Source organism: Numida meleagris, chromosome 14 (assembly GCF_002078875.1).
Source record: "Numida meleagris isolate 19003 breed g44 Domestic line chromosome 14, NumMel1.0, whole genome shotgun sequence".
NCBI lineage: Eukaryota > Metazoa > Chordata > Aves > Galliformes > Numididae > Numida > Numida meleagris.
Window position 1 is genome coordinate 9279185 of NC_034422.1, and position 24728 is coordinate 9303912.

Sequence of the window (24728 nt, forward strand, 5' to 3'; positions counted from 1 at the left end):
CTAAACAGAAAAGAAGTTTCACAGTTTGGACTACAAATAGCAAGGTTAAGTTGGCGAGCATCAGTTTTACAACAGGACCTAGCAGGAAAAAAAGAATATCTCTACTTTCATCTAGTATTAGTCATACAAAAAGATGTGGCTTTGGAGTGGCTTGTTTCTCAGACAAAGTATGATCATTTCAGAATGGCAGCTGATGGCCGTTGGAGAGTCCAAATAATGATTTTCTCAGTGTCCTATGTGCATTCTTAATTCTTCCATATCGGTTCTGAAGACACTTTATATATTTGGTATATAAAGCTCTAGATATTGAAAAGGTTTTCAGAACTTGTACATAGGAAGTGTTAACATGCTAACTTTTTCCCCCATTATCTACCTTACCTGAGATTTCATTAGGAAGTCATAGATTTTAGTGACAGTGACTGGTCGGGTCATGACTGTGCTGGGAGGAATGGGCCCAAGGTTGCAGGCAGCCCATTCTGTGACTGCAGCACGCGTTCCATCCGGACACAAGAGTTCAAAGTCAATAGCTGTATAACCTTTTGTCCAACCAGAGCTATCCAGACCTGAAAAGAAGATCAAGTGAAGGAAAATCCTTTTGAAAAACCAATGCAGAAGACAAGGTGAATCTCATGCAGTGTTAAAAATGGAGAGGAAGGAGCTGAGTGACTATGCATGCTGTATATTCATCTATTGAGAATGCAAAAGGAATAGTTTGGTGTTTTCTCTGAGAAAACAGGTCAGTGAACTGAAGCCAGTTTTTAGAAGATAGGTGCAGAGGAACATTAAAGCATACCAACAGCTTCCTGAATACAAAGAAATTCATACTGCTTGTCTTTGCTTCCTCAAATAAGCTGCTCATTGCTGCACCAATTCCTGTGAGTTTCCAGGTTCTTATACACCTGCTTGATTTTAGAGATATTTCTCTCTTAGAAAGTTTTCTTCTGCTACTAAAATTGACTTGAGTTGAATTTCAGTGTACTTTATCAGGCTGAACAAAATAGGGGTTCCCTGTATTCTCACCTCAATGAGAAGTAGCACATTTTGGCTGTCAGACTAGTAGGAGTAATTTAAGAGAGGATTTAAGGTACTGTAACTGAAACCACTCTCACTGACAAAATTCAACAGCTAGACTTTTGCAAACTTCAGTATTTCCTGGAAGAAATTAACCATTTCTCACTGGAATAATGAAACACTTTGCAGTATTTTTACCTACTAAACTATCTGGATTATTTATTCTGTAAGTACCTGTGAAACAACAAGAAGTTGCCATGGTGAAGCTATAGAACATCTCTGAGCACAAGCAGCCCACAGTATCTCGCTAACTGCTGTTTTTGTTCTTCAGACTGATTAAAAACAATGGGTACATGCTCTGCACATGCCTGTGTGAGAAGGTCCCGTGGGAAAAGTCATTTTTTATAGCTCTGAGCTTTCCAAAAACTAGTGCAGTCTCCAAGGATGATTTCCCCTCCTGTTCTCAACAAACACATTCAACTCTGCACTCAGTGATTCTTCCTCTTTCCTCTCTGAAATGGAACAGTACCTGAATTTTAAGCTTTACCATAATATCTACAGGCAGAAAAGTTCTTGTACTCTTCTAGCTTCAAACACAATTTCATGGACCTACTTTAAACCTGTACAAGCTGATCCTTAGGGGTCACAGTCACAGTGTGGAAAGTGTCAATAATTAACATTCTTAAATTAGAAGAAAACATCTGCATCTCACTCTCTATGTTCCAGAGTAGGTTTGAGTGTTCCAAAAAAGCTACATCTCCAAAGCTTCTTCCACTGGGATTGCCAACTAAGCACCTAGTACAGGAAAAAAAGGAAAGGTTATCAGAGACAGCCATTACAAAATGGCTGAAACTTAGACAATCATTGGAAGCTAAAACAGGAGTAGCTGAAAACATCTTCATCTGAAGTTGTTTGGTCATTATGTGGAACAAGTTAGTGATGTCAGTATAGATCTCGACGGGCAGCATTCATGTGTTTGTCAAGACTATTCCATTTCTCTCTTAAAGCAGCTCCCATGACAAATTTGCAGCACAGCATCCAAGTAACCCCACCTGTGCCTTGCCAGGAAAGAGAATTTAATTCAGCTAAACAAATTACAGATCTATGAGAGTGCTTTCACCTTTAATATTCTTTTTCTACCCAATCTTCAACTATTTCTTCTTTTAAAAAATATACATAATAATAATAATAGAGTTTTATCACTGCTTACAGCCTACAGTGCTTCTTACTGTATCATCTCTACTTTCTGATCTTCTAAGTATCTTTCATCTCTTCTCTTAAATGAGTCGGTTCCAACACTCTACACCTTACATGTTTGGAAGCATTGTCTTGCTCAATAAATGGTTACATGAAAGTCACCAACCATCGGAACAAGTCATAGCAACTGCAGCCTAAACAAAATACATGCTAGCAAAAGTTAATATAGCCAGTTGTTTAGCAAACAAAAAGCTTCCATTGAAAACCATCAGCAAAATAAGCCAGTTCTGGCTATTGCTCCATGTTTCTGACTCAGGAAAAAAGAATTACCTGAGTGCTCCCATATTGCCATAGTAGCGTTCATTGTGACTTGCAGCACATCTGCTAGATACTCGAGCTCCTTCCACCTCACTATCTCCAATACACACTTTGCACAGGTTTCCATCTGCTCCTGGCATGCAGCCCTTCCAAAAGTAATTCTGGTAAGCTGAGTAGAAAAAAAACTGAGGTGAGATTAGGGTAAAGTCTCCTCTTCCATTAGAAGAATTGGATTCCATCTTAATAACTGATGGAAAGAGGCCTACATGGTGTGAAAAGTCAGTGTAAGAGGTTGTTAACTACGTAGATCATACAGTAGGTGGCAACATCCCTATTCATACCTAACTCTTGGAAGCATTAACAACTGGAACAGCACCTTTTTTTCCTCTACATAATGTGAGGGATAGAGACAGGGGATCATCACACTTCAGGTTTTGGAGCAACCACACAGATAAACTAAGTTAAGCACAAGCACAATGCAGCAGGATCAAGAGGCAGGACAGGGGGTTAAAAGAACAAGGGGAGTAAGAGTTTCTATTACAACTGTACCTGGTCTTACTAAAACATTTTGAGACAAACATAATCCGTAACTTTGTACGTTCAGAACATAAATGCATTTGAGCTTATCAGCTAGATAATTTAATCAAGAAAGAGACAGAGAAATTGACTGACTTTCCAAATATAAAACACATAATCACCAGACACATTAAGCTCTAGGAGAGGATATTTGTGTCTTTTGATCATCTTTCCCTTTTGTATGTGGGCACCAATACCACTATTATTTATGGTGCATCTGCTTGCTAAGGAATATCAAATGAAGTCTAGGAGAAATCCACCACTGAAAAGAGAGCTCTATACAAGAACACATCAAAGCAAATGTGAACATTTTCAGTGATACGCAAGACTGAAATCCTTTTACTCTGTCCTCATAGACTCTTTTCAATTTCACTTCCAAACATTAGGCTTCAGACTTCCACAGTCTACTCAACAGATAACCCAGAGTGACCCATACCAGCTCCAATATCACAGCTCTCAGTATCACTTCCCAGAGGTCCCACTGTGTATTTGGAAAGAAGTAACCATCCTCCAGGACTATACAGGTGGCTGTGGCATGATCGCCTTCCCCGAAGGTTATGGATGTTAATCTGTTTGGCACTTTTCTTAGCTAGGGCTACAGCATAGACAGGTGACAGTTCTACAAAACAATGACAGCAACCAGTTACATAAAGGCAATGAGGTATTCCAAACAGGTAGAGCCCCCGTCTTCCCTCCCTCATCCCTTATGATATTTTCAGTTAATGGTGGATCAATCATCTGCATTCTTCGCTTAGCCACAGAACTCTTGCCCTAGCAGCCAAACACTGCAGTGAAATCTCTGAAAATGCAGTGTGATTTCTTTCACAAATGAACATGCAAATATATCCCATCAGAAATCCTACAGGCAGCCTCAAGAAAAATCTAAATCTTTTGCCTTTTCAAAGTTCTCCCATTACCTTTGAGCTCTAGATGAAGTTTCCTCATTTCCTCTGTGCTCTCAGCAGCTGGAGCACAAACCTGCCCTGCAGAGGGGAGACAACCATTAAGGATCTTGCAACTGCTGTCATTCCCACTGCATGGCAACACCCCATCAAAAAACTTAATAACCTTGCAATCCCCTCTTGAGCCACGTCAGTATCTCTGTCCCTTTTACAGAAGAGATATAATACACAACTAGATCAAAAGCTACAGCCAGTTAGTGGAAGAGCTGAGAAGAGTACCTGAATATGTGTATCGATTCCTGCTTCCATAATAAAACATCGCAAAGTTTCAACAGTTGACTATATTTATATGGTGCACACAAGAACTTACCATAACATTCTGCAGCTACAGGCACCAATCCACACCTCCCTGCAATGTAGACATGTGTTGCATCCAGAGTGACTGCATCAGCCTCGCTACTCTGTCAACAGCATTACAGAAAATTACACAGACAGGACTTGCATTAGTTGTATAACCACGCAGCTGTACTTCTTCAGTGGTTGGAAATTCCCCTGCATAAATTCACTCTCATTCCCACTGCTGCCTCTAGTGTACAAATGTTTTTCCTCTTCTTCAGGCAAGGACATGCATACTCCGTGCAGATTATCGTACACTCTGATCAGAGTGAATCCCCTACCTTGATCATTTCAATGCAGTTTGCCATGGAAGTTGCTTGGACACAGACTAAAGGGTCAGATTTGATGCTCAGTGCCCACTCCTCACATTTGCGAAGCTCAGCATTGCTGATGCAGCACCAGCGCACAACACTGTTGTCCAAGGAACTCCCTGCGTCAGAAAGAAGGAGCACAGTGAGATCATGTTAATCATACATCAATCTGTTCTTCATTAAGGGGATGTTTCAGTCTATTCACTGTGTCTGGGAGGGAGGAATAACATAGGATGTCTACAGTCCTCCAGAAGGCTTCTCACCTTCATGACCTAGTCCCTTAAGGAGAGCTACATAATCCAGACCAAGGACATATGCAATTTCTAGCTGCTCCTCCAGAAGTTGCAGGTGCTGAGTGGCATCTCGAAAGAGAAGGTTCTTTCCCCCAAAGGATGATGAATTGAAAAGTTCAAATCTGGCTCTTTCCTTTCCTTTTCGACCAAAGAGGCGCTAGGACAAAAGCAACATTTTTAATTGCAAAAAATCATCTCATCCTTTTAGCGACAGGCAGCCTCATCCCCTTCACCCTTCATACCAATCATCTGCAACATAGTGTTCAGGGTCCCAATATCCATCACGCTGGGACAAAGCCCACAGGTGACACAGTGACTGGATGGTTACAGTCCTAAAAACATTACATTGCCCGAGATTCAGTTTCTTTGAAGAATTTTGTCTGTCATCTTAGATACCCACATTTACTGGGCGGTGCTGAATGTTTCCTGCCCTATAAGGGCAATTAAAGTAGTATGGCTGAATAGGAAACATTTGTGACAGATAACTGCAGAAACTGGGTACAAGATACCTTGTGTTTTACACTGGGAAAGTACTATGTGCAAAGTAGATCTGTCCAGCCTGATTGAAGTGTAGCATGCACTGAAGAACGTACTGGGAATATTACTTCATAGCCACTGTTATGCATAGGGGAACAGAGCTAAGATACGTGTCAATAAGTGAACTGACAAGGATATACAAAGATCTCTCAATAAAGAAGAGATTTTGCACTTCTACTATCTGCCCAAGTTCCCAAGATAGCATAATACACTGGGTTGGAATTATTCAGTTTGCTGGGCTAACTTGAGTGGCTTCTTAAATTCTTTAAATAGCATACATTTCAAGTTCAGGTCCACACAGATTCCTGGATATCAAGGTAACAGATGCTATAATTCGAGAGGGTGAGGGGAACAAAGTCGAACCTTGCCTGAACCTGTGTGTCTCCCTTGGCTATATAATTTATATAAGCTTTAGAGCAGGATGAAAATAACCACCTATTTCCCAGTTTGGCTATTATGGCATCTTCCTCTTCCTTACTTACTTATTTCCAGCCTTCTACAGAAGAACAACTCAGAGAGAAGTTAAACTTCCCTCCAGAACAATTCATTTTGAATGTTTTGTTCACAGTAACTATAAATTTATTGAGAAAAGAAGGCAAACCGGGTGGTGATCTCCACACAAATGTGGAATAAAATCCTTTTACAGAGATATACAGCTTATAATACCCACTCACTTGAATCATTGTAAGAAATTTGTTGGTGATCTTCTGGAAATTGTGGCGGCTGATGATGCCACGGCCAGGCCCCTTGCCCAAGTTACAGGTGTCATATTTGCTCAGCTCAGCTGTAGTCCCATCAGGACATAAGAGTTCGTATTCTTGTTGTTCTGACTCTAAAACAACAGGACATTCATGAATCTATTAAGTGAGACATGGCTTAGCAGTAAACACAGAGATGGAATATAAAATGTTTTTCAGAGAAATTTGCTCAAAGATCATGCACTAGCAGCATGGCATGCCAAGCACATTTGGGAATGCTATCTTTGATACACTCCAACCATAGAGAGGGACCTCATGTAGAGTTATTTCCAAATACTATTTAAACTGTAGCCCTGTAAACATGTTTGTTTAAAAATACTTATCTGCATCTACAATTGCCAACCACCTTCCACAATGCTAATACAGAGCTCAAATGAGTTAAAAAAAAATAATAATACAGCTATATGGGAACTGTCCATCCCAGCAGCTCAATACACTGAAAGTTAAAAGGCATCTTAACAGTCAGAAAGATCAACCTGCAGCTCCATCTGAGACTTTAGCCTAAAGAAATCACCTGTATTAAAATGCCTGTCTGCTCCCATCCTATTAATCTCCTTTTTCTGTTTTCCTCTGACTTGTGCGGAGAGCCAAGAAATACCACTGAGCTGCTTACAGTGACTGACAATAAACATATAGACACGTCCCAAACTCCTATGCAGGAAAGAGAACAGACAAAGGTTAAAAGGAACCTAAGTTTTTAGGAATACCTGTGGCTCTCATAATTGTCAGGTGATCTAAAAAGGCAACATCTGCTACTCCATTCTTCAAGCACCTGTAGGAAAACAAACGCCATCCCATTAACATGTAATCTACCTTTTCTCTCCTCACTAGTTCTTTTTCCCCACCCCCGAAGGTGAATTCAATATAAATTCAAAACAGACAGCTTACCTGAAAGCTCCATCAGAGTCATAGAAGGGTTCGTTGCTGCTGGTCTCACAGAAGTGGTTCTTGTCTCTGACATATGATTTTTGTCCTTGGCAAAGAGCACACAGTTGAGGAGCAGCAACACCAACTCCAGGGATGCAACTTGCATTGAAATACTCACTGATTACTGTAGGGAAAAAACGGGGGAAAACAAATCAAATGTGAGGAATGGGAAGAAAGAAAAGAGGCCAAACATATCATGGGTGTAATTAAGGCTATGCTGCTTTAAAAAAAAAAAAAAATTACTCTTTGGCAAATGCAGCTTCATTGTCTAAACTTCAAATCTGAAATTTTTGTTGGAAACAGGCTGATTTGATTTTGCTTGTTTAAAACCATCTTTGTACTGGCTTGCTATTGCAAAGGATTGTTTCCTATTGTATACAAAACACAAAGATTTCCTGTTTTGGTAACACTTCTGCCTCCATTTCACTCACTCTTGCTGTGGGCAGAGACATAGCTACAGTTCCTATCACACACCTTGGCTCAGGGGTTGTGCCTTATCCCAGGAAAGATCACTTCTTGCAAGGAGAAATCCAAGTGGAATATTCCAGCCTGAGGTCCACCTGGCTCCATTGTGGCAGCTGCGCACACCTCGTAGCCTCTGGATATCCAAAGTTCCTCGCTTGGCAACAGCCACAGCAAAAACACAACTTCCTGTGATAGGATAAAATATGTAACAGAAATAACTAAATTTATTAGCCAAATCAGAAGCATAATTTATTCTTCTTTACGTACATACCTTGTTCATAGACCTCCTTTGCCACAATGGTCAAACCATATAGCTTTACAGCAGAGTAAACATCTCCTGCATCCAGAGAAGCAGCATCTGCTTTATTCACCTTAAAAACAAAACAAAACAAAAAAAAACAGCCAAACCCTCACAAGTGTGTTTACAGGGAAACAAACAGAGCAGCTTGTCAGGCAGGAACTCTGCTCTTGAAATAGCAAGCAGTGACTTCTACAAGCATTTGCTTTGTTTTTAACTGAATCTCTGCTATTAATTACTAAAGTTTCACCAGGATTAAGGCTGTTACCTTCAAATAAATACCTATTCTTTCTCAGTAACATCGGTTCCTCCCTCTTCTTTGATCTTTCCATTCCCAAAACACAATTCTAACGCAAACTGAATAAAATTACAACTTATTTTTCCTCCTACTGTTCTACCAAAACCTTCTCAGATTTCTCCTGGCTATAATAACCACCTAAAAATGGAACTAAATCTATTAACAAGGGTCAGAGGACTGAATGAAAACATAAACCAAATAATTCCTTTAACAAACAAGAAAGTCCTACTTTGTTTTGCTTTCTATACCTTCAAATGCCCTGATGCATAATTTTATTTAAATTAAAGACCTTAATACAGAAAAAGACTTTTGCCCTTTACTCTAGGGAAAAATGAACAAGGAGTTAAAAACAGAAGGGAAGAGTGGAAAGGAAAAATATTAATTATAGTCAGAGTAGGATTGAAACTTACATTACACAGCAGGAAAAATGCTCTGACCTGGAGAAACCCAAACAAATTGATTACAGCCATCTATTTTCAAGCAACTTTTTATTTATTTCCTGGAAAACGCAAGCTGAGGTGGAACAGTATGGTTAGCAGAAGGCTCACATCTGAATTCTTACTGCTCAAGCCACCTTGTACAAGGCCTGCTCTGAAAGTACTGCTTCCTATTTTACTACGTTGGCAGGATGGCAGTAGTAGTTGAACCTTCCACCAACGTTCCATTACCTTTTGTTGCCATGTGACTGATGGCAGCAGAGGGGCAGTCTGACAAAATGGTGCCTGAGGCAAAGGTGTGTATCCGAATTAACTGACTCCTGCTGAATATTTATGGAGACCAAACAGTGGATGTGAGCACAGAGAGGCAGTGGGTGGTGCATTTTGACAGTGGCAATGGCGATGTGAAAGACAAGTCACGTTCCAGATGCCCATGCAGATTTTTTACAAGAGTAATGTACATACTTTCAGCTACGCAGGCTCTTGTTCATTGCTGCAAAAACGCATAGCTGATGGTGGTGACTAAGCTGAAAAATAGTGCTTTGTAGCTGAGAATTTGCTCTGTCAAATAGTGTTATAGTGCTCTTTTTATCTGTTCTAGTTTCCATGGAAACAAATAGGAGGCATTACTTTTGAAACATCCAACATACATTCTCCTATGTGAGATACCACCCTTTCAGTAATATTTCATTCTCCAGGAGTTGTTAGCCAGTTTCTACTTCAAAAGAGAATTCGATTCAAAGTAAGTTTTAAAAATCACTGTGAACTTACTCTGATTTTATCAATGCAGTCATAGGTATTGTGGGCTCTGATGCAAGAAATCCTGGCAAATGAATTGGTGTCAGTAACAGGCAGCACAGCTGTTAGTGCTTTGGACAGCTCAGCACACTTTCTCTGTTCTAGATCAGATAGAGTGCACCATCGAAACTTCTTCCCTGTGGGAGCAAAAAAAAAAGAAGTCAAGAACTACAGGACTTAGCAAAACAAAACTCAGTTTAAGACCCTATTGAAGGGAGAGGTTATTTTAATTAATTTCATAGATAAGTTGATTCTGCTCACTCACACATCCACACACTTGAAAGCACAAGAGAGATGTGCCCAAGCACTTTGGCCCAACATGCAAGACAACGTACATCTGCCATTGAGCCTTTACTATGTCTCTATGCTTCCTCTTGACTGGCAGCAACAAACTAGTTCTCAGACAGATTTTTAAAGATTCAACAATTATTATGGCATGATATTTTCCCAGGCACCTGAGAGTAAACACAGGGCTCCTCAGTGTGTTCCAGGGTACCCAAGAGGCTTCCCAGTGTGCCCTAGAGGTCCCCCAGGGCCCACCAATGCATCTTTGGGTGCCCGAGATTACCTGCAGGGCTTCTCAGAGTTTATCCACAGCACCCAAGAAGCTCCTCAGTGTGACCTAGATGCTTTCCAGGGCTGCCCAGTGTACTTTGAGGCACCCAATAGTACGCATAAAGCTCCTCAGTGTGCTCCAGTGCACCTAAGAAGCCTCCCAGCATGCCCTAGCTGCCTCCCAGGGCCCTCCAGTGTATTCTCAGGTGCCCAAGAGCTACCTTCCAGAACAACAGCACCATGAGAGACAGAAAGCAAGGACAACTCTGAGAACTCTGAGAAGGAATAATCACGTACTACACTGAACAGTGTATCGGAAAAAACATTATCAACAAGATCATCACAGTCCTAGATCTTTCAAGCAAGAAGTTATAAGAATTATCTTCACTTCTGAATGAAGTTACAGAACCTGCACAGGATCACTCTATGAATTTGTAGCACAACTGAACTACTTAGTTATCAGATCTTTTTCCAAATGAAAACTAATTAACCAACTTTAAAAAGCCACCAACAACTAGTAGCTAGTAGCAAGTGTAGCAGAAAGAATAAGTTAGGAAGATGTAATTAGAAGGGGAGATGAAGGTGAAACCTCCGTTTCCAGGGGAAGCTGGGGGTATGGTTGGTCTAAATTGACTGTGAGGCTACAACCAAAGGGAATGCAGACACATAAGCAAAATTTCCTCTTTTGCTTTATACTCTGTAATTATTTCATTTTGGACATACTATGATTTATTTTATACTCATTAAATGTCTTCCACTCTAAAATATATTCATATGCATCTCAAGAAGATACTATGCATTTATGGAGAGAAGAAAGTGGTTATTAGACATGAAAGTAGCCTGAAGTTACATAGCTTGACAGAATCCTGTACTGCATACTTAAAAATAAGACTGAGTACACAGAAAAGACTGTGATATCTTGAACACTGTCATTTCCAGAAAACCATTCTGTTTTCTAACAACCTTCTAATATTAAACAAAAAATGCTCAGAATAAACAAAAGTTTAATATTAGAACACTGAAGCTTTTCTTCCTTTGAGCACAATGTCAGACATTAGCACTCCAAATGTTTTGATGGTAATGCAGAGTCGTTCCAGAAAGAACTCATTGTAGTTTTTGAGAGGAGCAGTTTAAAATATACTGATTCATTTTGACGGCGCTAATGAGTATGTGGACGTCAGCTACTCAAAGGAAACCTTCACAGAATTGCAGAGAAGCTAGCTGCTTTGAGACTAGCAGGGTCACCATCTGCCCATGATCAAACAGAAAAAAAATACCATCTAATGGAAATCACAGGCACAGTTCTGGCTGCAAATTCTATACACAGAAGAAAACAAAAGCAAAGCACATATTAGAGTTTGTATCCTGGTAACTCATGAAGAGGTCACCTTTCTCTTCCCCTCTCTGCATCAAACTTACCTGAAGACAGCAAAGTGAAGATGATTAGGACAATTATAAGAACCGCCTTCATGATTACAGTTGTTCAGCAAGGATCAACTCTCTACTCTGACCGTCTGCATTCTCATACCAGGAATTCCACAGTGATGACCAAAACTTCTGGAAGATTAAAAAAAAAAAAAAAAAAAAAGAGGATTTAGACATCAACAAAGATAAAACGAGATTTTAAATAAATAAACATAAACTCTGTAAGATACTGCATATCTTTGCATGTAGAGAAGGAACAGTGACCTATTTAGTGCCCACAGATGGAAAATATCAGTGCATTTTTATCAGTGCATGAACTCACGTATGAAGAACTGCAAGCCTCTGTTTTTGAAGTAAATTGTGCTGCTCCTTGTTTCAGCAGGCACCAATATGCCTTCGAGAGATAGTGAAGTTACATCTGCTTTACAAAAAGGGTAACTAATTATTCTCTCTACAGAATATTAAAGAGGTTTTTGTTTTGTTTTGCACAGTAAGAGTTTATCTACAAAAAGTAACCCTATGCCCCCCTAAGAATTTAGAACAGAATCGTGATTTTGTCAGCTTTCTTGATTCTTTTCATTCCATTCTAGCCCAACAGTCTCATACAAACTGGTTTATTTCCCTGTTTCCTAACATTTAGCCTAGAGGAGCACGACCTCTTAATTACTCTAAAACAGCCATGACTCACATCATTAGCTTGCTCCCTCTCTCTATATAAAGAGATAGCTAATATGAATATGTATGTATTTAAGCAAAAGTGTATATACTGAACTGATGCAAAATATATATATATATATTGCTAACATGCTTTGATGTTGCTTATTCAGGAGAGACTTGATCACTATGATTCCTGGAGAAAGTCTTTTTCCCAGTTTTGTTTTCCTCCTAGCACTTCCTCTGCTTCATTTTGGCAACACTCCTCCCACATTTCTGTTCCTACATTATGTACTCTACCTGAGTAGATTCACAGACCTTATTCCCCACTTGCTTCTTTTGTGTTCATGAACAGACTCCAGTGCTCACCTTTGCTGTTTCCTAGGTTTCCTCACTAAGTCTGCAGCATTTGTTGAGATGTTCTTCATTGGTCTGATCACAGAAGGAGCTCACCTCTCTCACTCCTTCCTGCACTCCCTGGACATTCTCAAGTCCAAAGACTTATGTTCTCTCCTTTCATAAGATAACTGTAGGTGTCCCCATCCATTTCAGAGGAGTTGGATTAGAAGACCTTTAAGGACTCCTTCCAACTTGAAGGGTTCTATTAACTATGGTATTATCCCACCCTTTGACTTGGCTCACCTGCACAGGTCTAGCTCAGCTCAGGACTCTTTGGGAATTGCATCCCATTCCTCACTGAGCACAGTCTATGTAATCTCTCGGTACAACATATACTACATGTCAACATAAGAAAAAAAAAATCACATTACAACAAATTAGAATAAAATAATTATTTTAGAACAGTTACAGGTCCATATATTTACTTCCAATGCCAGGAAAAAAAAAAAAAAAGATTAGATCAGGCTAGATCACTGATCAGTTAAGTCCACGTCAATTAAAATACACTATAAACAAGTGTGTTTTATTTACATCTTAACCTCGAGTCACTCCTGAGTCACCTGTGGGGAAGCCTGTCGGTCAGGCCCTGCTGCAGGGTGCAGCCAGACATCAAAGCAGCGGCTTTGCAATGCTGGTGGCAACGCACCTGACGCGATCAAATCCCATCCTTGCAGCTGTGCTTCCTGCCAGCCCCACCATTATGTTAGCTCAGGAAAATGTGCATCCTGACAACTAAGTCAGCTAATATTATTAGCATTACGTGAGAGTTGCAGCTGGATTTCTGTTTAAATGTTATTAACAGTCTTTCCTGAGTAAGCCTAAGGTACAAGACACACAGGGAGCAACCTTCAGCTACTTACATAGATACTTCTGCTGTTGGGGCGATGTGAAAAAAGCAGTGACCATTCTGCAGACTCCACGGAGTCCTGGCTGCGAAAACAGGCAGCCAACCATTAATCACCAACGCAACGTGGTCAGCTGAGAGGACCTCAGCCTCCAGCAGAGATTGAGGAAACATGGTGGCACAACCACAAGGAATTCTTTTCCAACTGATTCACCTGTGAAACCTCCCCCGGCACTCAGAAAACAGCAATTAGCTGCTGGCTGGTCATGTGGTACCTCTGCATCCATCTGAAGATGCATCTAGGACGGTGGAATCCAGATTATCTCCACAAAACCTTCTCTGTGGTGTTACCACACGGGGACACCGAAGCCACACTGTCTAAACTCAACATCTCCACACGTGGAGGAACAGCACTACCACCACTTCAGTAAATGGCTCTCCTGACAGCCCTGATGCCGTCACACCACGTTCAAGCACTCACCCACCCCTTTGGGAACAGCCTCACCCCTCTCTCCGTTTCCCCCTCACGCCCACACCGCCCCCTCCGGCCCCGCCCCTTTCCCTCACACCGCTCCCGTGCGGCTCCGCCTCATCCCGCCCTCGCGCTCGGGACGCAGCGGAGGTCGCGGCGCCGCAGCAGCAGCAGCAAGATGGCGGCGGCCGTAGCACGGCGCGGTGGGGCCGCGCTGCGGCGGAGCAGGTACGGGCGAGGCGGGCGGAACGGCTCTGTGCTGCCCGGTGGTGATGGGTTGGGGCCGGAGTCAGAGCTAGAGCCAGAGATGGAATTGAGGGCGCAGCGGCAGCTGCTGACAGCCCGGGCGCGGGCGGCGGGAGGTGTGAGCTCTGAGCCGGGGTCCGCAGCTTCATGGCACGGTGCTCCGGGCGTGGAGAGCTGAGGGGAGGATCGCTTCCTCGGTGTGCTGGCCGCGTTCTTTGTAATGCCATCGAATGTCTTGAGCATACTGGTGTTGTAGGCAGTAGCTACGTCTTCATATTTCCCCCTCCACTTCTTAGGGCTCTAAAACCTTTCTGGTGAATTGAAGCCCGGTGCCGCATTTGGTAGCTTTCCCAATCCCTCAGCAGCAGCCCACGCGCTGCTCTTACCTCAGGTGCCCGAGCATGCTGCGGAGCGGGCCCTGTACCGTGTGCCCAGGGAGGATCAGCTGCGCTCCTTGCTCGCCCTCGGGTTGCACCACCTCGCTGTGTAAAACGTGCCGCGGTGTGGGACGCTTTGTGCTTGGTCAGGATGTGGTGTCCCAGGGCTGGGTGGCACGTTTGGCACCTGGTGATGGGAATCCGTGCTGTGGGGAAGGGCTGTCCTGCAGCGTTTGGGTCAGCACTGTGGTTTTTCAGCTGCCCTTCAGCTTCTTAATACTACTAATGCTGTGTTACAAGGATAAGTGAAAACTGTAGCTAATTATCCTTAACTAGCACAGTAAAACATTGCTTGCAAGTGCCCACTGCTATCCCTATGTGACTTCTGGACAAGAAATCTATTCCCGGACTTCTTATTTCCTGAATAAGGAGTCTACTTGAAACTCATGAGATATCTGAAATTCATTCTTAAAAATATGAAAGAATTATAATCACTTCCTGGAACTGAATCATCCTAATGATGCAGTAGCCCGTAAGTTAATGAAGTAATTCTGTACTCAGCGTGCATCTGATCAAGAGCAGATGAAAGGTCACAGTGCCAAATGAAGATGTCCCAGCTGTCACACTTGCATCCTGGGAACGAGTGCCTGGCACACACTGCTTTTCCAGCTATACCAGTTGGTCTAATAACTGACATAACTTCTTCATAGATTCCATAACTTTTCTGTGTTCACCCTCTCCCCACCAGTGTGGTGAGGAAGGAAGGAGATGTGTGAACCCAGGTCACGAGTGTCTCTTAAAGTAGTTGCAGGGAGCTCCTAAATGGCACCTGCATGCGTAGCAGCCTCCTGGAGGTGGAATAATGCCAGTGTTAAATGATCTCATTACAAAACTTTATTACTACGTTTACAAGCAGAGTTTGTTTTGATCAGCCTGGCTGAATGCCACTTTGTCCGTAGTAAGCATTACCTTTGGATGGATGTAAATGCATATCAGCCATGTTGCTGTAGAAGATAATGTCAATATTTGCGCTGCTTGCCATTCCTCCAAGTAGAGAAACTTTGTTTTAAATATTCTTATACTTTTCCCAGTAAAATACAAGTCATTTATTGATCTTGAAATATCTGTTTGCATGCTGTTGGATAAAATCCGACATATTAAACTGGAAGCTGATCTAGAGAAGAGTAACTCACCAGTTTTAGACACTTTTTGTTAAATAACAGATAGACTGTTGGTCTTGTAGACCAGGGTAGTGCACAAAATCGAAGACTCATTAGATAACACTAACTTGCTCTTTTAAAGGCTCAGGTTGTATTCACAGTAGAACTCCAAACATTAGGTGACATCAGCAAACACTACACTCAGAAGAGCAACACTGTTATCATAGAATTAAGTTTAAAAGGAACATATGTTAATGTTTTGATAATAGAGATACATAGGAGTAAGAAAAGTTAAATAGATACCTCATTGTTTAATGATGTATCTGCAGAAGCAGTTGGATTTTTTGATTTGTTGGAAGAAGAGGTAGGCCTGAAGAGAATGGATTCAGTATGAATTTTAATGCTTTATTTTATGATTTTTCAATACTTGGAGAGGAATTTTTCCCTGTGTGGTGTTCAGCTTCTGAATATGCTGTTTACATTTGCATTGTAAAACATTTGTACTTAAGCAATTGTTTGTTGTGTGTTGTATTTAGTTTCCTGACTGGCTTTAACTTCCTTGTATGTGAGAACCCATGCATGAGAACTCCAGGCCTGTGGAAGCAGCCACCTTCCAGGACGTTTTTCAGTGGTAAGTTATCTTGTATGTAATCCAGTGTTTATAAATTCAGGATTACTCAAAAATAGGCAAATTATGATTGAATACTAGTGAATATGAAGTTCTTGACATAGCAGCAGATGGATTGTCAGTCCAGATTCAGAGACCTACTCAATTCACAGAATTCCTACAGGCGTAAGTTTGCAAATAGTGATTTTAAACTGTTGGTGTTTGGCAGGAAGTAAAATAAAAAACAATAGGGATATTTTAGACAAATATTCCCTAGCCATGGTTGAGAGCTACTTTTTCCTTCAAGAAATGCCATCTGTTCCACAGTGATTTTATAGATATGAAAAGCCTTGCAGAGAAGCAAATCTGGGCAGCAGTTTAGATGCTGTAATATCCAGAGCAGTGCTTGGCCAAAACTGGAATTTGGATGAATGTCAGCTCTCAAATTAGGGATACCTATGTTAGAGCATAACAGAATACAAACAGTTGCATGCCTGATTTTTTTTTTTCTCCCTCTTGATATTTGTAAACCCTTACACTGCGTTGTTCCTGTGTGTTTTTTATCAGAAACACTGGCTTGCTGTGTCACTGTGGCAACTGCTTCCCTAATGGTCCCTTTTAATACATCTCATTTGAGGGTATTTGTTTTTTTTTTTTTTTAAGCTTCTTTGACACTTCAACACTCTTCCTGTATGTTGCAATTATCATTTCTGAATAAACTTGTCTGACAGGGCCAGCAGAAGGAGAGACGAGATAATGAATGGTGGCTACGTTCCCATTTTCTCTCTCTTTCTCTCTTGTATTTTTTCATAAGGGAAATTCATACTGGGACATTTTTCCAGATGTTTCATTCAAAAAGAGGGATTTCATGTTTCGCTATACTCCCTCACCTCAATGACTGGAGAAAGTAGAATATTTTGTAAACCAAATATAATCAGACTGTGATCAGAGTGCTTAGTGCAATGCTAGAGGAAGGACCTTTTCGTGGAAGAACATATACAATGGAACCTATTAGTTCTTAAATTGCTTCTAAACATCTACAGTTTTTGCAGTGAAGATGATCTCTGTGTAGCAGAATAAAAACAATTTACCACGGGTTCATTTTTTGTAATTACCTTCCTCAGATTATGTAGCTTTCTGAGGACTCTACAGATGAAAAATTACTTAAGATGGTACAATTTAGCAGAGTGTTTCATTTTAGTACAGTGTTTTTATATATATTTTCTAAAAAACACAACTTTAATGAACTGACTGTATTGAGCCAATATTTCATGTTCTTTGTATACCTATATTGTATCAGTCTCTCTCACATAGAAACATTTTAGCATCGCTTTAATTGCTTACCATGTCCTGTAGCATCTCATGCTCTGTGTTTCTAGCAGGACGTGCAGCCAGGTGCCAGGCCAGGCAAACTGAGCCTGTCTTTTGTGGGTTTGTGTCGCAAAGGGGATGCAAAGGCGTCTGCATGGATGTTGGCTGAGAGGTCTTTGTAACAGCAGTCGTGAAATGAGCCTGATGACAAAAATGATATCCGTTATCAACATGAAATTCAAAGGAATCATGTTAGACCACAGAGTGACTGACTTAGAAGGGAGGCGTTGAGCTTAATCTCTGATGGATAGTAGGAAGGAAACAGAACATACCAGGTGGGAATTTGTTGAAAGCTGTTCAGTTGTATTACCTGCTTTGGAGTGTAACTGTTATGCACACGTGGGGAAGTCATAATCCAGCAGTTTAGCAGGCCTGTAAGAAAGAAGAGGTCTAAATATCATTTTAAATTACTATCTGTACTTGTAATTATAATAAATGGTGAAATTGAGGTAGGATGATGTGAAGTACTTAAGGCCTGCTAAAGTGATGCTTGCTCTTGGAATAAGTCTAGGGCTGTGGGCAGGGCTGTGAAGAGCAAATATTGTTTGTTTTTTAGCAAGTATTTGTAAGCTTGTAGTCCTTGTGTTGACCTGTTGCTAAAACAGCTGCTTAGTTTTAAAGTTATGTTTCCTTGTCAGCTGAGGTGGCAATTGGTCCCATTTTTTAACAGCACTTATCTGGCTTAACTTGCTTGTCCAAATCCTTTGTCTCTTGTCATATATGAATATTCTATTATTGAAAAATATGCTTTTATCTGTTCCAGAGAAGGAAACTTACCTTTTCTACTCTGGTTTGCTGAAAGTAATCGATGGTGAAGACAAATCTCAGGTTAGCCTTACCTCAAAGGAGTTCAGGCTTAGGATTAATCCAGAGCATGGAAACGTACATGAAAAGCCCTCTGTCCTGGACTTGTTTCTACTGGTTCATCTGCTGAGACAGGAGCTTTCCTCGTGCTCCTGCTGCTCACCAGATAACTGCAGCAGTGTTCGTCCTGTTGGAGAACATGATGTTCAGCCGAAACCTCTGAACAGCCCAGCTGCCTGAACGTGGTACTGCTGCCAGAATCAGCAACTGAACTTTTGTTTTGGAATCTGTAAACTTGTGTTAATTTCGTTTATGGCTGAAAGGTGTGGAATTTTATTTTTGACTATTTTGTCAGCCAATGATCTCTAGCCCGGGAAGAGAAATGTTTGCGTAGGTTTATCAGTAGGAGTTCTTGAACTGGAAACAGCCTCTGGATACAACCTGTACAGAAACCAGAAAAAGCTGTTCCCACCGAGGGGTTTCTGGTATTTACTGGCTCTGTTGATATCGCTGAGCAGCTTTGTCAACTTAGAACCAAAGATGTGGTGGGAAGGCAGTTAAAGGCTTTAGGGCTAACGAGTGTCGCTGGTCTCTGTGCAGACATTTCTGTTGAAATAGTGATGCTGCTGTCTAGGCGGACCAAAGTTGAAAGGTTGTAGAGTCTTTGTAGACCTTAAGTAAAATCCTTTTTCATAAACATTTCACTGCTCTAAGTGATCCCTGTCCTTTTTTGAGCATTTTCTTGAGGACGGAATGTTTTCTAGAATCTAACTGTAGTTGCTGCCCTGTGTTTTGTTTTGAGATTTTTTTCTCCAAAAGACAAGATTTCTTCACTAAGAATAAAGCCGTTTTCACATTATGATCTATTTTCAGGCATATAATTCAAAATGTTTTGAATCACATACATGGTAAAGAAATGAACAAAAATATTTTGACAAAACAAAATATGAGCAAGAACTGCTGATACGGGGCATCTTTCTGTATCATCACGTGTAGAGAGCAGCTGAATGTACCTAATCACTCTGCCACCTGGAATTCAAACTCCCCAGGCTGCAGAGCAATTATGCTTTGTGTCTATGCATGCCTAGAAATAGAGCTGGTATTTACTGAATTTTTTTAGTTGTCAGTTTGTCCTTTCCTAGCTGAGCCCTACGCCTAACATTGAGGGAACAAGATAGAGTCCATTGTTTTTGCTTCCTGCTCACAAATGTCAATGATTGTTGTGGAAATGACACCACTGGCCGTCCGGGAATGAATTCCTTTGGACAGCTTTTCTGTCTGGCAGTGACATCAGACTGTAATGCAAGCAGGACAGCTTGGCCCATTCAGCCTGAACAACTGAAGATTTTGGAAGAGAAATGCTTTCCCCGTAGAAACTGCCGTGTAGGGTGTCTCACACAGCATGCAAGGCTTGTGTTAGGCAAGAGGAGCTTGGTAGTTCTCAGTAAGGAACAGGTATAATACTGGGAGACATTCTTTTCCCCTCTAGCATGAGTGTGAGCCTTCTGGCTTGGCTAGGCAAACTGAGTGAGGAGGAATTGTCTTGAGGCACATATAAAACATGTAATGTAGTTAAAGTACCCAAGTTAAAGACTTTTTTTTTTATTTAAACGTTAAAAAAGAACAAAAAAACCCACAAAAGCAGGGGGATATTTGACCTTGTTTGTCTGAAACTAATGCATCGGGCTAGTTCAGTGGCAGAGGCTGCAACTTGCAGTGTGCTCTCAAGGTATTTGTCAGATTTGCGATGGAATTTTACTCTTCCTCTACTTCATCCTTGAAAACAGTTGTTCACAAATGTACGTACTGCCAAAAGAAGATGACATTGTTGAAGGCTAATTCTAAACAAACTGAGCTTCCATTATATTGTGTATCAGAAGAATAAATTCTTTTTTCTGATGACAGTGCTTAACCGGAGACTTATTCTCAATTTCTTATAACAAAGAGCAAGACTGCATTTTTCTTGCTATTCACAGGACTGTGTTTAGCCAGTGTATCCAAATGCATAAAACTATTTGCCATAAGTTGAGGTAGTGCTGCAGTGAGCCCTCCTGTGTTCTGGTTTCAGCTCAGACAGTGATAACACTGAAGCACACTGAGCACACTGAAGGTTTGGTTGTTGCTGAGAGCTGGGTGCAGGACATGCCTGCTCTGTAGTGACCTGTATTACAGCAGAAATGTGCCTGTTGTCAAACCCGTGCTAAAGCAGGTTGTCATGTCCTTCCCTCTTCCAGTTAGGGCATTCCCAAATATGCGTCTAACTGTAGTGAAGACTGATGATTGACAAGCACGAAGCTCTGCAGTGTACACATCGTTCCTCTCTCTGTGACCGAGTTTTCCATACAGTAATGACATAGAAACCCAGAGGTGAACTTCTGTGAACTGTGAAGCCCATCCCCGTGGTGCTTCCAGGCAGCTCATTTTACATACCTTCTGGGAAGAATATTAGGGGAACACAGACGAGCAGCCAGTGCTTACCAGCTGAGTTTCAGTAACTTGGTAAGCTGCAATAGCTGGAGCACATAGGCACATACATAAATACTTTCTGGGTCGTATATTTCTAATGTTGTTTACATCATCTAAGCTGACATCCCTCACTGCATGTATTGGTTGTGTTTGCTTTAACTTTATGATTGTTCTCTGAAAGTCTGCTTTTCTTTGTTACAGACAGGAAGAAGCTTCACACTGCTCCAGTAGGACAAGCCTTCCGCCTGCGCCCCTTCTATGTTCTGGTGGCTACAGGTGGGGGATATGCAGGATACAAAAAGTATGAGGGTTACAAGTTGGAACAGCTAGAGAAGAAGGGCATAGAGTTGCCTGTGAAGCTCGCAAGTGAGTGGGAGGTAAGAAACTTGTGGCAATTTTGCTTCTGCTGTGTTTGAGGCAGAGCCCCTCTGCTCTCTTTCCAACAAGGAAACATGTAGTTCATTCTCTGTAGCTGATGCATTTTTGACAAATAGTTTCTGTCTTTTAAGTAACTTGCACTCTTGAGGGAGAGCATAAGGCATGCATCTGCAGCAGCTCTGAAGGATCTGTTGGCTCTGTTTAGTGCAGTGCAATTTCTTACTGTCCCCACCTTGAATTGCACGGTGACAAATAAAGCACATAATATAATTTACAGAATTAACAGAAATCAAACTCGGCAAGACTGAAATGACATCATAGGATTAAAAAGGCATTTAGTGGTGAGTTGGTCCCAGAAGTTCTAGCTAAAGGGACAGTACGTGCAGCGTTAGTAGGGTTTTTTTATCTTCTCACTGACTGCTCAGTCTGCTACTTCTGGCACTTTCCTTGCTTCCCGGTGCCTTCGTGCCTTATCTACTTTATAAGGATGCTGAGACTGAATTAATATCTAGTAATTATAAATCAGCCTGGTTTCTTTATACATTACATAAGCTTATGCACATATACATCTGGAAGGCTTTTTCATTCTTAGAAAACACCTACATCTAGAATGGAACTTGCTGACCCTGAGGATTTTTTGCCTTTTTTTCTGGATTCCAAGGAGATTAGAAATTGTTGTGAAATTGCAGTAGGTATATCAGATTTGTGGATCAGATACCTATTGCAGCACTGAAGTAAGAAGTATTTCATAACTGGATGTAACTGCTGTAAAGTATATATGGTATTCTTCCAAACAGCCAGGTAAGTGCTTCAGTACTGTTTCTGAAGCCGAGGAGTTAAAAATTCTAGGATTGTAGGATTGTGTAGGAGATGCTTCAGTGTGACCTTTAGCATCTCCTCTCTTTGCATTCCTAAGCACACTGCCAGTTTGTGAGTGGTTTGGCCACGTGCCTTTAGGGGACGAGGCTGGAATGCTTAAATTCATTTTCACGGATGATCCAAATGAGCTATGGCCCAGGAAGGCTGGATGCTGACAGTGTAGGCTATGATAGCTCCTGATGAATTTGTCTGTAAATGTCTCTTCCATATATTCTTTTCCTACTGGAGTTTATTTCAAACAGATTTCATGTTTTGATTAAAAGAGAGACTGGTAAGTGTCTATGGAGTATTTATTTTAAAAGGCACCATCCATTCAGTTTTGGTTCTTGAAAACATGTTTTTTAATAACGTTCATATTTTCAGGTATGACATTGAGTAATTCCCTTATTAAACTTGCTTTCTTTCATTATACTAGTACGCTGGCGTGTTATCATTGGTGGTTATTTGGTGAAGTTACAGATATTGCTTTTGATGAAAAAGCTCTAAAGAAATCACACTGAGAAGTTTTCCTAGTCCTTCGTGATGTGCTTGAGTTCTGTTGGACGCTTCTGTGGGAGGGAAAGGAAGCTTGAGAGAAGAGGAAACAGAGAAATGTTCAAACATTGAAAGAAGTATTCTAAACAATGAAGAATTCAAGAAAAGAGCTGCATTGTTCCCTTTTTATTAGAAAGTGGAGGGTGTTGGGGTTTTTTTGGTTTTTTTTTGCTGAGCTCTCACTTTCCATTATTCTCTCTCTGTTTTTGCATCCCTGGAAGCACACTTAAGATGGAGGAGAAGAGGGTTGTTGCTTTTAGAACAGGACTGTAAGCCTTTCTGTAGGTAAAAAGAGCCTCGGTGCGAGTTAATGGGCTTTGAAAGTGATACAGAAAGAGAAGCTGCTGCACTTGACCTCGCTGCTGAGCCTGCTGCTGCAAGCACCCGGCCCCAATGTGCCAGCTTCGTGCTCACGTGTGCACCAACACCATCTCCCACCTGGTGCTCTGCATGTAAGGCAGATTACTTTTCTTCTGAGCAAAAGTCAGAAATGCAATAGGTTGTCATCATGTTACGCAAGCAGGGAATCTCCGTGTTGCAGAGGTGCATATTGGCTGTTACTATTGTTTCTTTAGCACACCTGTCGTTTTCTTAGAGACATCATGTTGCTAATAGCTGGAGCTGATGAACACCTTGGTGTGCTCCTTACTGGGAATACCAGTGAGGATCGGCTCTCATGTATTTATGTGAGGTAAAGCAGAGGGCTTGGAGGGAGACAGGTAGATACATCCGTCAGACAGATGGAAGCTTATGGCTTCAAATCCTTGTTGTCACCAAGTGTTTCCTGGCCAGGATCTCCATGCGTAGCTTGCCATACATGAGGCACTGTGCAGCTCTCACTGAGGCGCTGCAGATGGCTGAATTATTGAGGGAAACCTGCGTTAAAGAGAGACTTTGTGTGACCAGCGTGAGCAGAGCTGCTTTCTGGTAGGAGCAATTTCTTGTACCTGTCCCATGCTTCCATAGTTCATAAGTCACTTCATTAGGTCAGGTTTTGTGTAAGGATCTCTCCTGTTGGAGTGACAGCACCAGCAGAAACAGCAAACTCAGGGGAACCGAGCTGCAGTGACATCTGGCACTTCAGGTGTTGGTAACAGTGTTCAAAAATGGCTCAGTACAGTGGGGAAGTGCTTCAGTGCAGGTTTAAGATATTGATTCTCAAAGGGAGGAAGAGCACAGCTGGAAGTATCTAATATTGATATTAGAAACTCCGCCAGGAGGTGTTTGTGCGACACAGGAGATTTTGGCAGTCTGATACAGAAAGTGCTTTCCTTGGATGTGTAGTGTTTTGGTAAGAGGTGTGTAACAAGTTCAGGAAAGAGGTAATGGGGAAAAAAAAGTATATATATTTTTTTTTATCCAACCTGCTTTGCTTTGGAAGAATGAAGCGCAGTCTGTGGCCGCTGGATCTCTTCTCTTAATTCGCGTTCCCGGGTTCCGATGGGCGATGGCTGTTGGAATCAGGCCGGTCGCACCTGGCACAGCTCCCCGAGCACCGGGCTCCCAGTGCGGGGCCCAGGGAGGAGAGGGACCCGACCGCCCCCCCCCGTCCCCACGCGTTCCCCCCATCCCGGAGGCGGTGACGTGGCCGCGTTCCGGTCCCCCCCTCGACTCCTCCCCGCGGGGCAGGGCCGCCCCGGGCCGCTTCCTTAAGGCGCGGAGCCGCGTCCCGTGCCCGCACGGAGCCGGGAGCCGGGGACAGCCGCGGGTACCGCCATCCTGCGCCGCGTCCGCCCGCCGCTCTCAGGTAGGGCTGCGGGCCCCGAGGCACTGCGGGGAGCTGCCCGGCGCTGGGCTCCGTTCTTCTGGAAGCTTCAGCGGCGGCGGTGCGAGGACCCGGCTCGCTCGGGACTTACCTCGGGTGGGTGCGGGCGGGACTGCGGGGGGCAGCGCGGGGGTGGGCGTTGTTGGGTGGGTCCGGCCGCTTTGGTTGGCGCAAGTTTACGCGTCGCTTTGCGAAAGGAAGTAGAACTTATTGTCCTGTTTCGGAGGAGAGGATTTTGAGACTGTTGAACATTCGGGGGACGGAGTGTGT

The 24728-nt window shown here is 42.1% G+C and overlaps 2 protein-coding genes across 11 annotated transcripts in view; one reads left to right on the top strand and one right to left on the bottom strand.

Annotated features, from left to right (window-relative positions):
• The window catches only part of LOC110406549 (melanotransferrin-like), a 24471-nt gene extending 9672 nt beyond the window's left edge, over positions 1 to 14799 (bottom strand). For 2 of the 8 annotated variants that reach the window (XR_002443496.1, XM_021413198.1), the window contains exons 1-16: positions 14504 to 14794; positions 11497 to 11634; positions 9496 to 9659; positions 7963 to 8062; positions 7701 to 7877; positions 7188 to 7350; positions 7007 to 7071; positions 6216 to 6373; positions 4975 to 5161; positions 4682 to 4830; positions 4375 to 4465; positions 4020 to 4085; positions 3539 to 3721; positions 2539 to 2695; positions 1724 to 1806; positions 379 to 563 (exon numbers count right to left, since the gene is read on the bottom strand). Coding sequence is in view for 7 of the 8 variants with exons in the window: in XM_021413198.1 (XP_021268873.1) it covers positions 379 to 563; positions 1724 to 1806; positions 2539 to 2695; positions 3539 to 3721; positions 4020 to 4085; positions 4375 to 4465; positions 4682 to 4830; positions 4975 to 5161; positions 6216 to 6373; positions 7007 to 7071; positions 7188 to 7350; positions 7701 to 7877; positions 7963 to 8062; positions 9496 to 9659; positions 11497 to 11548 (1980 nt within the window). In the remaining variant the exon portion in view is untranslated. Of the gene's footprint in view, positions 1 to 378; positions 564 to 1723; positions 1807 to 2538; positions 2696 to 3538; positions 3722 to 4019; positions 4086 to 4374; positions 4466 to 4681; positions 4831 to 4974; positions 5162 to 6215; positions 6374 to 7006; positions 7072 to 7187; positions 7351 to 7700; positions 7878 to 7962; positions 8063 to 9495; positions 9660 to 11496; positions 11635 to 12525; positions 12775 to 12798; positions 12820 to 13415; positions 13909 to 14503 lie in introns of those variants that run through there. The other 6 variants (XM_021413200.1, XM_021413204.1, XM_021413201.1 and 3 more) reach the window with 6 other exon arrangements.
• The window catches only part of PISD (phosphatidylserine decarboxylase), a 24239-nt gene continuing 13493 nt past the window's right edge, over positions 13983 to 24728 (top strand). The window contains exons 1-3 of one of the 3 annotated variants that reach the window (XM_021413215.1): positions 13983 to 14099; positions 16191 to 16285; positions 21104 to 21279. In XM_021413215.1, the coding sequence (XP_021268890.1) occupies positions 14050 to 14099; positions 16191 to 16285; positions 21104 to 21279 (321 nt within the window). In that variant the 5' untranslated portion in view covers positions 13983 to 14049. Of the gene's footprint in view, positions 14100 to 16190; positions 16286 to 21103; positions 21280 to 24105; positions 24555 to 24728 lie in introns of those variants that run through there. The other 2 variants (XM_021413220.1, XM_021413216.1) reach the window with 2 other exon arrangements.